This window comes from Scardinius erythrophthalmus (genome assembly GCF_964197995.2).
Source record: "Scardinius erythrophthalmus genome assembly, chromosome: 20".
Taxonomy (NCBI): Eukaryota; Metazoa; Chordata; class Actinopteri; order Cypriniformes; family Leuciscidae; genus Scardinius; species Scardinius erythrophthalmus.
In genome coordinates, this window is record NC_138240.1 from 23,003,852 (window position 1) to 23,019,745 (window position 15,894).

Consider the following 15,894-nt stretch of genomic DNA (forward strand, 5'->3'; position numbering starts at 1 on the left):
ATATATGTTATATATGATATGATGATGAAATTACAGAAATATACCATGTTCTGAGAGGGAAGTGTTCAAGTTTTCAGTCATGTTCATACTGTTCATAAGATGTTTTTATTAACTATTTAAAAAAACAAAAAAACAATCCCAAAATCACATCCTTTCCTTATTACCCCACCTGCTGTGTTCAACATCACAGGCTCTAGTGAAATTTTAGGTAATTGGTGAGAGGAAATGAGTCGAGTCAAACCAGCCATCAAAACTGCCAAACTATAGAGAAATTGTTTGAGATTTTTAGATAATTTGCCTCTCTCTGCTTTCATTATTATGTCAGATTAAAGAGAACGTTGTCATTTGATCACCCCTGCAAGGTTTTCTGTATTCAAAAGACAGCTACAATCTTTTGAAACCATCCTGGTCTTGTTGAGTTTCAGGTTTTCGCTAAATGACGGGGTAATAATCATGATGGATGCTACAGAGGCACAGGCAGTGTTGAGGGCTCGCTGCACTATCACTCACTGGAAATGACTTTGGCTCTATATATATACCAATCACTTGACAATCTCATATATAAACACCCGTCCATGCAACACGAGAACCATTCTAAATGTGCATTAACCCAGGAACATCATTCTTGTGTATCTTAATACTGAGCAACAAACGAGTGTGTGGCCCTGAACATGTTCGTCTGAAACAAAAAGACTTAACGGACGGCTGCTGCTCGTAGTGTAGAAGTGCTGAACAAGCTCTCTAGAGACATCCAGACAATCGACCCGCGGACACTGGGCTATCAATAACACATGAGCGGGAAAGCTGGAGACGGCAGAAGAATTGGGTAATTAACAAGAAATAAGATGGGTTGAGAAATAACAGCTGGCCACTGCTCTCAGGGATTCACATGATTAACACAGTCCCCTACTTGATCCCACTTTCCTTCCTACATTTATTAAAATGTTTTAAAGTCAGAACGAAACTTGAAAAGCTCCGCCATATTACGCATTGCAGTTTCTCCCATTCATGAGTAATAGGAGTGAACAGCACCTAATGAGCCAATAAACATATCCAGATGGGTTACTGAACCAGAGAACTGCGTTGAAATGAATGAATCAAACCTACAGGCAGAGTTGAAAGTCAGCTTTTCAGTCATTTCCAACTCAAAAAGAACTAAATGTGCTGGTTCTACTGTCAAAGCTTTCAGAGGATAACCCTAGGAAAACTGACAGGACCAGATCGTTTGGTTCTTTTTGATTCGTTCATTTCGAACCGGTACTTTGGTTCAGTAACCCATCTGGACACGTTCATTGGTTCATGCAGTGCTGCACAAGGAGCGTGTCGGCTACTATAGATGTGCATCTTGCGTCATCAAACCAGAACCATAGTTAGATTCAGTTCGATTCTGTGAACCGGCTCGACTGCTTTCCAGCTATAAAGAATGATTCGTTCAAGAATCATCACTAGTATTTAGCAATCATAAAGAGGAAGCTGATCATTACTAGCAAAATTGCAACAACAAAAAAATCAATAAAGCCTTTTTTATGGTTTTTATTCATTTTAAAGGTTTTCAATAAGAACCCTGCATATTTAAAAGTCATCTTAGTTCGGATGACAGTTTAAATTAACACACACACGCAAACAAAATTGTTTCTGGGAACCAAGCCTATCTATCTCAAGCTGAGAATAGTTGGACAAGAATGCTAACGTACACGGGTCAGTAATGCCCTCTACTGGAAATGATCTGTTCTGTATCCTGTTCATGAAAACCCCAGTTTGACATTAACATGAAATTCACTTCTTTATGAAAAATACACGTGTGCCAGATTCGGCGATGATCAGAATAAAATGCTGCATTCTAAAAACTTTTTTATTTAAGAAGTGGCCCAGAGCATAATGTTTATTTGATTTACTTCAGCTAAAAAAAAAAATCATTTTTTTTTTTACATTGACAATATGAAATAATTGGATTCCGTATTGGCACTCGCATCTATGTTGCAGGACTTCCTGTTACACGACTGTGTTCCGTATCGATCCGATCTCGTCAATCTGACACTCCACAACATCTCCCCTCTGAAACAGATCATTAAAGTTACTTCATTACAATATACCGACCTTCAGTAAATACAACAATAATATAATGATATATAGAAATATTTTAAAATGATATCTACTGCCTTAGGAAACGGATTATACATTTTATACACTTGAGGACTTAATTTATAGGAAATTGGCTGCTTTTTTATTCAGAAAAATGAACCAATTACATCTACTGGGACACAGATTTAGTATACATGTTATACATTAAAATATATAATAATTTTTTAGAGAGTAGAGTTTCTGTTAACAGACAAGTCTAATGATGTGCTTTTACCCAGTGGGGCTTGTAAACCCCAGTGTACCAGATAAATGCAAAAGTTTTCTAAAGGAACTAACACTTTTCTGTTGTGTAAATTGCATTTCTAATCACACAGGATTAATGTTAGTTATTTTCTCAAGCAGCTCATTTGGTGTAAATGATGTGTGGCGTGGCGGCTGCTTTTCTCTTGGGCACGGCATGCTGCACGCTCGATAAACAGTGTTTGTATGGATGAAAGATTAAGACGTTTTTTTTATTCTGGTTGGTTTCCGAAGGAAGAGTTGCAGCAGCTGCTGTTCTGATGGTTTGATGTGTTGATTCGATTACTATTATTATTAAAGTTTTTTTTTATTTTTTTTTTTATAAAGTAATGAGAGGGTTCAAAGAAAATCCATCTTACAAACCATGTCCTACCCAAATACACGCTGATAAACCAATAATAATTATTTTTATTTTAGAGCTGTCAGGACGGATTTTGTGGGTAATTGAAAATTAGACCGGCCGCTCTGGTTGTCAGTAGCGTGAAGTTTAAAGTTTGTCGTCACGACGAATGAAAAATTTGGGTTATTTAAAATGGCAAACATCCAGGGATTCACTGTTTGTGAAAATAAAAAATAAAAAAAAAATGATACTTTGTATACACGTTGTACCTTTGTATACACTTTGTACCTTGAACCATATTCATCCATGCAGAGGCGAAGCACAACCAAAACAATATTCTTCCACAAAACTATTTTTTGACTGCTAGAGACCAAAAGTTAGATAGTAGTTACACCTTTAAAGGAACACTCCACCGTTTTTTGAAATAGGGCTTATTCACCTTCTTTCCTGCATTTAGATAGGTGGGCAAATGCATTTTTGTCTCAGTGCATGCATTTTTTAAGTTTGAAAGGGTCGGCGCTAGCTTAGCTTAGCATAATGAATGGAATCCTTTGTTGCCAGCTAGCATGTCCTGAGTAAAAGTAATATATAGGAAATCCTAGGAAATCGCCTAGTGTTAATCTGCATCGCTATTTGTACCTATTGTGAATACGCAGGCCACAAGAAGTAATTAGGTGGGTTTTTTTTTATTTTTTTATATTACTTTTACTCAGGACATGCTAGCTGGCAACAAAGGATTCCATTCATTATGCTAAGCTAAGCTAGCGCCGACCCTGTCAAACTAAAACAATGCATGCACTGAGACAAAAATGCATTTGCCCACCTATCTAAATGTAGGAAAGAAGGTGAATAAGCCCTATTTCAAAAAACGGTTGAGTGTTTCTTTAATCAATTCAACTACTTACATCACAGTAACAACTATATAAAATCATCTTAGTTTACTATTTGATAGAAATTCTCAAAATTTGCACAAAAAAAGAGTTTAAAATTAGCTAATGTTAACAAAAGAAACCTTTGTTGTAAAGAGTTACCTTTTATTTTATTTTTTAAACAAATTAGTCTGCATTACTACTGTTATTTTCTTCTGGTGTTACATATTGAGAATAAAACAAAGCATTTGTGTGTTTCAGCTGATTGTGTTTTCTTATTTTAGTTTCATTATATTTCATTGAATTGTCTACACCTATAAAATGCGATTAGATGATATAAAGATAGATCTTCATGTACAATTTTTCTTGATAAAGAGTGTGATTCAACTATGGACAACTAGGAAAACCATGAAGAACAGCTCAAGTAGATGTAGAACACTAAGTCAGTAATTGTAGCCTATCTTTGCAGTGTTTTGTTCGGTCCCGCGATTCCCTCTGTAAATCAGCTTTAATTGGTGTCAGCCCAATCAATGGCCATTAGAAAGCCTAAACACTGAAGCCAGTGCTTGTTAAATGTGCCTCTTACGTTTTTGAACTTAGGTTTTGTGTGAAAACTGGCATTGCGTCAACGTCAATGAGGCCATTACAGCTGGTCTTGTGTTGTTCTGTTTCAACTGTTTTCATTGTGTCAGCGTCAGTCACACTGTTCTGACCGTTTGAACAGAAGGGAATCAGAGGTTTTGAGTTTAGACTTTATCTGTGCAGCAAAACAAAGGTTTCAGGAAAGGCTCTAAACGGGTGTTGACAGCCCGCCAGGTGCAGTGATTGTGAGTTGTGACGCTAACCCAGCAATGTTGAAATATACATTGATTTTCCTCACCTTTAGAAACACAGGTGGATTTCTGAACACCCCCACGCCTGGAGGCGTTCCCGTCAAAAACACATCGCCAGGACAAAGAGTCACAAACCTGCAAAAAACAAAAACAAAAAAAACAATTACAAGTTGAGAAGCAAATTTATAAAAACTCTCAAATGTTGCAACAATGTTTTTTTGGGGGGCAGATATTAACAATTGAATATTAAGTAATTTAATACATTAAAAATAACATTTTCAGCATTACTGACTATGTACTTTAATAAAATACACATTTAAATAACTGCTCAGCAACAAAAAAGGTAAAATGTAAACCAGAATATCCCATAAAACATTATTATACACAATAAATTATGGTAACACTTTACAGGTTTCATTAGTTAACGAACTAATAATGAGCTGCACTTCAACAGCATTTATTAATCTGTTCATTTAATTTCAACACTTACTAATACATTAAAATCAAAAGTTGCATTTGTTAACATTAGTTAATACACTGTGTGTGAAGTAACATGAACAAAAAGCTGTTTTTTATATATATATATATATATATATATATATATATATATATATATATATATATATATATATATATATATATATATATATATATATATATATATATATATATATATATATATATATATATACCGGTACTTTTATTTCAGCAAGGATGCATTAAATTGATCAAAAGTGACATTAAAGGCATTTATAATGTTACAAAAGTTTTCTATTTCAAATAAATGCTGTTCTTTTGAACTTTCTATTAATCAAAGAATCCAGAAGAAGAAAAAAAATCAGTTTCCACAAAAATATTAAGCAGCACAACTGTTTTCAACTGATAATAATAAGAAATGTTTCTTGAGCACCAAATCATATTAGAATGATTTCTGAAGGATCATGTGACACTGAAGACTACTAATGACTACTACTCATCTCAGGAATAAATTATATTTTAAATTATAATATTTCACAATATTTTTACTGTATTTTTGATCAAATAAACGCAACCTTGGAGAGCATGACGACTTTTATAATGAATATTATACTAAACATTTAAAACCAGAGTGAGTTTTCTTACTGTGAGACCCAAGCCACCAGCTTCTCGGTGTGAAAGATCAACTGACTGGTGTTACTGTCCTGAACTGCGGCCCCATTCACCAGGCAACGGATACCCAGCTTATGAACATCTGTTTGAACAAGCAGAAATAATATCACTAGTATTAACTCCCAAATATAACATGTCCTAACTGTTTTCACATATTCAAGTACCTTTCAGTGCTGCAGTGGTAACCAGCGCTGGCCCGAGTGGACAAAACGTGTCAAATGTTTTTCCCAGCAGCCACTGCTTTCCATTGCGCTTCATCTGCCAATCACGAGCACTCACATCATTCGCTACAGTGAAACCTGCAACATAGGAAAGAGCCTCCTCTTCCTGAGACAGAGACACATTTATTTGACATCGATTAGGTTGGGACATTTGTTGAAATTCCAACAGGAATGGCATAAGATTGTCCTGCTGCTAGGAGGTACACTTAATCATGTAAGCCTGGCATACTGTATGAAATAATAGGTATAACTAATAAAAATATCTAAGATATTTAATGAAAGACAAAAAAAAAAGTTTGCAAATATGTTTTGTGTTTCTTTTTCTTTTGATCAGGCTAGTATATAGGATAATATATGGAAGCTTGTTTCCGCCACAAAAAAAAAAAAAGATAATTGCGACTTTATCTCACAATTGCGAGTTTACATCTCGCAATTCTGACTTTATTTCTCAGAATTGCGAGATATAAAAGTCAGAATTGCGTGAAATAAAGTCACAATTGCGTCTTATAAAGTCAGAATTCAGACTTTTTTTCTCGCAATTGCGACTTTATATCACGCAATTGGGAGATATAAAGTCAGAATTGCATGATATAAAGTCGCAATTGCGTGTTATAAAGTCAGAATTGTGAGATGTAAACTATTTTAAAGGGGCAGTAAGTAAGAATTACTCCCATCTAGTGGTGAATTTGTATTTTGCAATCAAACTAATTTTGCTCTCCAGCGCCTCGCGTTTTCAAATGCGCGTTGCATCTACGGTAAGCGATATGTACCAAAAAGCTTTGACAGGATGTCTTCTAATAGCACCTCGTCGAGTTTTCCTTCTGGTGAACTGGTTTGTTATTTCAAACAAACTACAACTTGACACAACGAACAAACGAATGTTACAGTTTTGAACAAACAAAACTTACAACCTTGTTTATAGGACCATCTCTACTTTACTCAATAGCTGCTATTCATCAAAGAGCCTGTTTAACTTTTAACCATGTTCTACTGTCTATATCAGTGTTTCCCAACCTTTTTTCAGTCAAGGCACCCTTTGAAATTTTAAAAAAAATGTGTGGCACCCTACACTAGTGTTGTCACGATACTACTTTGATACTATACTTTGAAATGTGCTGTTTTTTTTTTTTTTTTTAATTATTTTTGATGTGCACAAATAAATGACAGGTAGGCTACCATAAGATTTTCTTCTTCCTGTTCCTTTTTTTTTTCTTCATTCATGCATGTTACAAATGAATGAATGAATTAAACATTTTTAATTTTATATAATATATAATTTTGTTATAATTGCACAAGATAGCTTGTTTTTACTATATTTTATGTAGCCTAATAATTTCACAGTAAATCTCCAAATTAATGTAGAAACATCATAAAGACAGTATATTTCAAATAATTGTTTAATGGCATCTTTTTATGAATGAAGTGTTATTTGATTCTGATGTCACTGCTGCACTGTCACATGTGGATCCCACAAGCGTCCCATTTTCTCACAACTCTTAACGTTCATTTAAGACTTTATTTAACTAATTTAAGACTGCTCTCATGAGGATACTCAAAGCGAAAGCGCGAAAGAGAAGTCGAGTCTGGCGCGCGTCGTGTCAGCATCACAGGACAGCGCATTCTCTTTTGTATTTTCTCGCTTTCATGGTTAGAAGCATTTGCATGAAGACGAACGTGATTATATAATGTAACGCTAGCCAAAGGATGACAGAAAAAAATGCTGCTTTAATTGCGTTAAATATTTTTAACGTGTTAAATTGAAAAATATTAATCGCACGCGTTGCGTTGACAACAGCACAACCGATGTGAATACGCGACAAGACGGACGTTGTGACAATTCGTGTGTATTTGACTATAAGCGCATCAATGAAAAATAGGCAGCTTTATGTGGACGCACTGGGAATGAGGCACGGGAATAAAATCACATGCAAGCGCAACCTCCGCAATTCAACGCCAAAAACTTATGATTTGCATTTGTATTATAAATTTGTGCGCATTATTTGTTGTTATTAGAGACTTCCGACGATCCGAGATTGATGGTAAAGATTTGTTTTTTTTACACAGTTTCCCGCTGGGAAACGCTGGTCTATATAGGCTAATAAAAAAAATAAAAAGCCTGTAATTAAGACCTTAACATTGACTTACCTGTCGAGAAGAAAGCAGGCAACTTCAGCGTCTCTTTTGAAAGCTTTCTCCTGCATTAGCTATCCCGACATTATAGCTAATAACCCTTGTTTTTGTAATCTCCGATCACGTTTCCCTTTACGGTCTTATTGTGGAGTTTTTCGACTAAGAGGACTCGTTATCCTGTGACTTAAAGGTGCTGTATGTAACTTTTTTTATAAAATGAATCCTTTTTTTATTGCCCGTCTGTGAAGGGGTTGTCACACATTACATTGATCCACTTTTCGTGTTTTGCTATTACCTCTGAAGGCCAGTATTCCTATTTTTATGTGAAGTCTCCGGGTCGGATTTTCTGCGAAATCCACCGGATGTGACGTGCATGCGCGCTCCCGAGCCTACAGTCTATTGCAACTGCACTGCAGCTAACGACATGGAGTCTGATAACACCAAAAAACGACCTGCCTCCAGCACAACACAAACTCCAAAAAAAAAATATATATATATATATATATATATATATATATATATATATATATATATATATATATATATATCTGCTGAAGCTCGTCAGGCCAAACGTCAATCGGATCGACTCAGGACGAAAACACGGATCAACATCGGCAGAGCGTTTGAATTGATGAGAGACCTCCGTTTTGAAATAGCAAGGTAAAATATAACATACATAAGACATGAAATGAATACAAAAGACTGTTCCATGATAACAAAAAGCAGGTGCTTTAGGATGTAACTTTTATTTTATGTTCTAGATCTACTGTCTAACGTCACTCATCCCACTACTATCATATTGTTTATAATACACATTTCCAGACATGTTCAGTACAGTAATATTACTTACTGTCTTATTGTTACACTGAAATTGTCCAGTCTAGTTGACTAACCGTTTTCGTTTTCATTCATTGACCTTATATTGACATTGCTGATTGTGAAAGATACACAAATAGTTAGTAAAATAATGCTAGATAACACCACATGTCGGCAAAATACAGTCAATGTAACGTTATCATGGTACGAGCATGGAGCATTAGTTCTACGTCAAGCTGATAAAAGTAGCCTATTATGGTAATGTTGCAGTGGGAGTTTACATGAGTTTCCAGCATGTTGTGTGATGCTTTCTCCGTTGTGTTGAAAAGTGTGGCCGCCGGTAGTGAGTTCGCGCTCTTGAGTTTGAGCACGCGCACGAGCACTGTTGTTGCAATCTGAAACATCACCGCTAGAGGCCGCTGGATCCTACATACAGCACCTTTAACCGTGCAGTGCAGCCTTTTAAACTTGCCGGGGCAGTGACAAAAGCGCCTCTCACTGCTCTGCTCCGTTTCTGCTTCAGTCACTTGACGCGGGCTCTGAACGAAAACGCGTTGGCCTAGTACTTTTTGTCCCTCTCTGCTATTATAGTTTTTCAAGATGGCGGAACTACATGGAAGCCTCCGTGGATCTACCCGTCCCTAGTCCCTAAAGGGGATTCATAAATTTTGGGGCATCTCGCCCGGGGGGCGGGGTTACGTTCTGCGTCACTTCTCTCATGCGGGTTCTCGTCGACCAGGGTCAGCGCGCACACAGGCAGGCACAGAACTAGCTAGCGAACCTAGGTCATAAATCTAATAAGTTATGTTTTTTACAACACGTTTTTTGATGGAAAAGTGATGTTTAATTTCCATAGTCTTTGTTTAGTGAACGAAAGCGAAATCAGGAATTGCGGTCTTTCAGTTTGTTTATCGTTGCCTAGCTACCAAGGGTTGTACAAGATGTGCTGTAGCCTTAATTATTTACAATGGCCAAGTCGCGTTTCATATTAACAGATGAATAGGCTTCGCTCAGTTTATTAAATACATCCAACCTGAAAATCACGGTAGGACTGTGCAAACAAAGTAGACTATCTGTCTAGCATTGCCATGTCAGTGTATTGATTCATTGTCCCATCATAGTTTGTAAGAGACATTTCAGGTTGGATGTATTTAATAAACTGAGCGAAGCCGAAGCCTATTCATCTGTTAATATGAAACGAGACTTGGCCATTGTAATTAAGGCTACAGCACATCTTGTACAACAGAAATGGTTAGCGCTTTTCCCAAATATCACTTTTCATAAGGTATGGACAGTGCCAAACAAATTTTTGTTTCATAATAAAATAGAAGAAATCCATTTTAAAAATATTCACCGTTAATACCCTTGTAATAAATATCTAAGTAAATTTTACAGTAATATTTCCCCACTATGCTCTTTTTGCCAAGAGGAGGAAGAATCTATTTTACACTTATTTTACTTATGTTCTTATACTAAACAATTTTGGCTTCAAATTTCAGCTTCCATATTTCTTGCATTTCATCAGTTATGTAATATTTCTGTCAGTAAGGTTATTTTTCACTCTGATGTCTCTGAAAATAAAAAGCTAGATGATATATTAAACTTGTTCTGTATGATGGGAAAATACCACATCCACAAAGCAAGATACCTTAAATTCAAACCTAGTTGCAAAATTTTTGCTTATGATTTAGTTATTATTGTCTTCACTTCAGAAAATCCCCTCCAATAAAAAAGCTTTGAAAACATCCTGTATTATAGAACAAGTTTTATGTAAATTGTAATTGTATTTTATTTACTGTTATTATTTACTTTCATTTTCTCTGTATCCCCACATGTTCATGTTCATTGTTTTGTGTTATTTCCATTGTATTGATTTATATTGTAATGCAAAAAAAAAACAAAAAAAACATCTTGTACAACCCTTGGTAGCTAGGCAACGATAAACAAACTGAAAGACCGCGATTCCTGATTTCGCTTTCGTTCAAAACAAAGACTATGGAAATTAAACATCACTTTTCCATCAAAAAACGTGTTGTAAAAAACATAACTTATTAGATTTAAGACCTAGGTTCGCTAGCTAGTTCTGTGCCTGCCTGTGTGCGCGCTGACCCTGGTCGACGAGAACCCGCATTAGAGATGTGACGCAGGACGTAACCCCGCCCCCCGGGCGAGATGCCCCAAAATTTATGAGTCCCGTATATAAAGATAATAAATTCTTCGTTTACGAGGATAAGTCAGATCATTGGCAGAGGTATTTGGACACCATTGAGGACATATTTATGAATAAAAATATTGATTTTAGATAATAAAATACCTAAAAAGTTACTTATTGTCCCTTTAAGGTAAAAAAAAAAAGTCCATCTTTTTTCCCCCCTTAGAATTGGACTTTATATCTCACAATTCTGAGAAAAGATGTCAGAATTGCGAGATATAAACTCGCAATTATGTGTTATAAAGTCAGAATTCTGAGATATAAAGTCAGAATTCTGAGATCATAAAGTCAGAATTGCGTGATATAAAGTCGCAAGAATTTTGAATTTATAAGACGCATTTGCGACTTTATTTCACGCAATTCTGACTTTATATCTCGCAATTCTGACTTTAAAACACGCAATTGCGACTTTATTTCACGCAATTCTGACTTTATATATGTAAACTCGCAATTGTGAGATAAAAAGTCGCAATTATCTTTTAAAATGTTCTATTCAGTGGCGGAAACAAGCTTCCATACATACTCAATGAGAAAAAAAAAACATCTCTGAATTATACAGAGGACCAAACTAAGCAAAAAATTTGCAATTTGAAACCAATGTTATTTATATTGCCAAAGACTACAGTGAAATTCTAAGCGCTTGTAATGTAAATCAATGAGATCTTTATAACCATATTGCAGACTACATAAAATGCATATAATATAAGTTGTCACTCTGTATCTCCCAATAATGTCTTAAGTTTTATGTAGTTTTTATTGAAGGGGAAACGACAATGATGATTAAGAGATGTACAAATAAACATTCCTCAAAAGCCTGATGTATTGTATATGATACTCACATTTTAACATGATTTTTCAAAGAAAATATGCTTGGATTAATCAAGTAAAAACTAATTTCACTTCAGGAAGTGTTCATTTTGAAATATTACTAACAATATTAAAACATTCTTACATTTATTTTTATAAACCTCTGTGGTAACACTTTACGGTAAGGGTACATGAATTATAAATTCAATCATTCATGCATTAATATCTCATGAATCATCAGGAACTTACACGAGTTCAACGTTTTTCATTCATGACTTCATGGATGAACAACACCTTAATTAAAACATTAACTAAGAGGAGTACATTACCATGAATTATGATTTATTACGCATGATCATGATGTTTTCTTTGAAACACTGATGAACAATGTGATATTAATGGTGGCATAACTGTGAACAAAGGACCTAGTCAACACTTTAGTTGAGGGGCCACACACATGATGAAGTCATTGATAGATAATGCTTAGTTAATGATGACTACTGTATTTGAATGTCAACAGAATTCGTATGTTATGTGCTGTGATTGGTCTATTTTGGGGCCTGTCCAATACAGTAGTCATCATTAACTAAGCATTATCTATCAATGACTTCATCATGTGTGTGGCCCCTCAACTAAAGTGTTGACTAGGTCCTTTGAAACACCGATGAACAATGTGATAATAAACATCATGATCATGCATAATAAATCATAATTCATGATGATGTACTCCTCTTATTTGAATCCTCCTTTAATTAAGGTGTTGTTCATCCATGAAGTCATGAATGAAAACGTTGAACTCGTGTTAGTTCCTGATGATTCATGAGATATTAATGCATGAATGAATGCATAATTCATGCATGAATTTATACATGAATTCATGGTAATTCATGTACCCTTACCGTAAAGTGTTACCAAATCGATTTTCCAGCTTTTAACAACTAAAAGACACATGTCCTACAACCTTTTAGAATGATCCTAAAAAGCCTTTGACTTGCTAAAAATATGAACTATTAATCAGCAAAGTTTTTTAGGTTGAAAATTAGAGGCCTTAGAAATTTGTATCAATTATGATATAGTCGATTTTATAGGGTTAAATGTGTTATATTGCATATTTTGACTGTTCACATTTAGCATTTGTCAAAACTAAAGGAGATTGCGTCTCACAAGAGCTGCTGAAATTATACCTGTAATGTTTAATATAGTAAATCTGATCAATCAATTAACAGAACATTTTCATTTTAAGATATGTCAACAAATGGAGATATAAATCTTTTACTACCTTAATATGCTTCCCTTTTCGTCCAATCACAAAGGCAAGTTCCACCTCCCAGTCCACTTCCTGTGAATGAGCCGCCACAATGTGAAACTATGGATTTCGTTCTCGCACACCGGAGTAAAAACACTAGTATTATTCTACATGTACAAAATCTTCAATCCTCACATGCTGGATACGGCAAACAAAAAAAACTGCATTTGCTGATATTACAAGAGTCAGTCTTATAGAGCGTTCTTTAATATTGAGTATAATTGTTGGGTTAAAGTGACACCAAGTGTGTGTTTGAAATTGAATTATAATCCTGAGCTCACCTGACTCTCCTCCGGTAGAATGATGTCATCATAAGGGCCAGTGATGGTGGAGGGGAACTTGCTGAATATGATGGGCTCTTTAGGAATCGGGGCGTTTTGCTCTAGGCAGTGGTCCTTATAATTCATACCAACACACACCACCTTCTCTGGGCCGGTCACGGGGGAGAGCAGCCTGATATCTGACCGCGACACCACATGCTGACCGCTGGACAAAGCCCTGAGAGAGACACGGTAAAATAAAGACATGACACGCTCCACATATTTATCAGCTCTTGAATGCCTTAATAATTAACAAATCATGTTAATAGACCTTTAGTCTTAAACACAATTAAGACAATATAGACACACGTCCTCTTCCAGGCAGATTCGTAACATCTTTAGTTGATTGGAACTTCTTAATTATTGCCCTGATGGTCAAAACGGGGATTTTCAATTCTTTAGCTATTGTCTTACAGCCACTTTCTATTTAGTGATGCTCAACAATCTTTTGATGCACATCAGAACTATATTCTTTGGCTTTACTCATTGTGATGGATGATTAAGGGGATTTGGCCTTTGTGTTTCCTTATATTTAAACTCCTGTGAAACAAGAAGTCATAGCTGGACAATTTCATGTTCCTAGTCACCCTGGTGTGCTAAAAAAAGGTAAATATTAATGGGAATATTCTAGAGGTGCCAAAAATTGTGGCCATTATTTCATAATGTGATTTCCCCCCCACTTTCAATTATTTTACTTGACGGACAACGTAAAGACGCACGCGGTTGCTAAGTCCTGTTTGAACAGCGAGAGGCGTCAACTGCCATCATTAAGTTGCGTGTCAAGTTCTCTTTTGGCATAATTATTTTAGTCGATATAGTTTTAAATATGGATATTTTTCTGACACGAATGCACCGCTTCACTTCAGAAGGCCTTTACTAACTGTGTGGAGCACTTTTATCATGAATAGATGGGCTTTGATGGACATCCAAAGACATACAGCCATTCACTGCCATTATAAAGCTTGCAATAGCCAAGACATTTTTAATATAACTCTGATTGTATTAGTCTGAAATACAGTATTAGTCTTATACACCTAGGATGACTTCAGGGTGAGTAAATCATGGGCTAAATTAAAATTTTTGGTGAACTATCCCTTTAAGGAGTCCTCTCTGTGACATTATTTTCATTTTTTTATGTCCCAAAAATACAGAAAAATACAATTAAAAATCATAGAAGAGGTGCATTGGAGTCATTGTATGTATAAATTGCATTTTTAATGTTATTTAAAAATAAAAAAAATCAACAGATCCGGACAAAATGACCATTCTATTATGTGGCAGGTGAGTGTAAATGTTGTGCTCTCTTTGTTGAGTTCCTGTAGTTTATACCTCTTAGCACAGTCCATTCCCTTTTGCCCCATTTCTAGAAACTCTCTCATAGTGGAAGGCATGGAGGGGTCGAAAGCTTTCAGATCAATGACCCCCTGACCTTCTGCCTGCTCCACCCCGACTCTGACGCTCTCCTCGCCGCCTTTGTGGCAGAACTGGACGAGTCTCATAGCGGCTGAGCTTGAGGTGCCTCTGATGGTGCCTGCAGAAAATACGGCATTGAGTCTCCTCAAACTGAGCTGAGAGATACCCAGAATTCTCATCTATTAAAACAGGAAAAGAGAGACGGATAGAAGAAAGGACATACAGCAGTGAAAGAGAGAAGTGGACAAGCATGGAAAAAAAATGCAGGATGACAGAATAAGCCCTTCAAATGGAATCATATATATATATATATATATATATATATATATATATATATATATATATACTGTTTTAAGGGGTCAAATTTAAATTTGGACCAACTTTGACGAATCTATTTCGTTTATTGTTTACAATATAATTATTTTCTTTGTTTGTTAGGCTCTTGTTATGTTTCTGACTTGAATGCCCGACTCGGAGGTAAGTTACGAGTTTCCCAGGTGCACCAGAAAGCAGAGTTATTTAAGATAAAGACATCAAAGCAGGTTTTTCGATTATGTAACAATATTCAGCAATCGTCAGATTACGCATTGCTTAAGACAACCTATTTATCGCTAGAAATAAGATATCATGCAAGGCAGTGTAGATAAGAGGTCGCTTTCCCCTGCTTTCAGTTTTTTGCAGTGCAGTGGATCCTACCTGATCTTGGTGCAAAGAAAAAATGATAGTTTGATCGTGCACGTTGCAAAACGATTACAAAATGACCTGTCTCAGGTTTAATGTGTTGCTCACTGTACCATCTCAATGTGATTCGACTAAAATAACACAATCTTTGTACTTTGATACAAGTACAGCTCGCTTACTCTCTGTCGTTGCTGTCATGTGACTTCTAGTGATGTCCGGATTCGTCAAAGAATCGTCTCCTGAGTCGGATCTTTTCAGTGTATATATTGAACCGGTTCACAAAAGTGGACAGAATGATTCATGACCTGTGGATTTCAAAAAAAGAAAAAGAAAAAACTAACGTATGTTCACGACCATTCATTAAAAGACATACGAAACAAGTCAGTATAGTTTTAAAGATGGCTGATTTAAATAG

The 15,894-nt window shown here is 35.7% G+C and overlaps 1 protein-coding gene across 4 annotated transcripts; it reads right to left on the minus strand.

The window, feature by feature from the left end:
* Nucleotides 1-67: 67 nt before the first annotated feature.
* Nucleotides 68-15,722, minus strand: fahd2a (fumarylacetoacetate hydrolase domain containing 2A). 4 transcript variants are annotated; one of them, XM_081348427.1, is made up of 8 exons: nucleotides 15,495-15,692; nucleotides 14,715-14,916; nucleotides 13,347-13,563; nucleotides 13,039-13,098; nucleotides 5,738-5,900; nucleotides 5,547-5,655; nucleotides 4,472-4,559; nucleotides 68-2,055 (listed from the first exon to the last, which is right to left on the minus strand). In XM_081348427.1, exons 2-8 carry the CDS (start codon nucleotides 14,882-14,884, stop codon nucleotides 1,993-1,995), a joined length of 870 nt encoding a protein of 289 aa, XP_081204553.1. In that variant the 5' UTR covers nucleotides 14,885-14,916; nucleotides 15,495-15,692; the 3' UTR covers nucleotides 68-1,992. The 4 variants fall into 4 exon arrangements, with proteins under 4 accessions (XP_081204553.1, XP_081204550.1, XP_081204552.1 ...); XM_081348424.1 differs by having other exon boundaries at nucleotides 89-2,055; nucleotides 14,715-14,977; nucleotides 15,659-15,722; XM_081348426.1 differs by having other exon boundaries at nucleotides 1,539-2,055; nucleotides 15,659-15,713.
* Nucleotides 15,723-15,894: the final 172 nt, after the last annotated feature.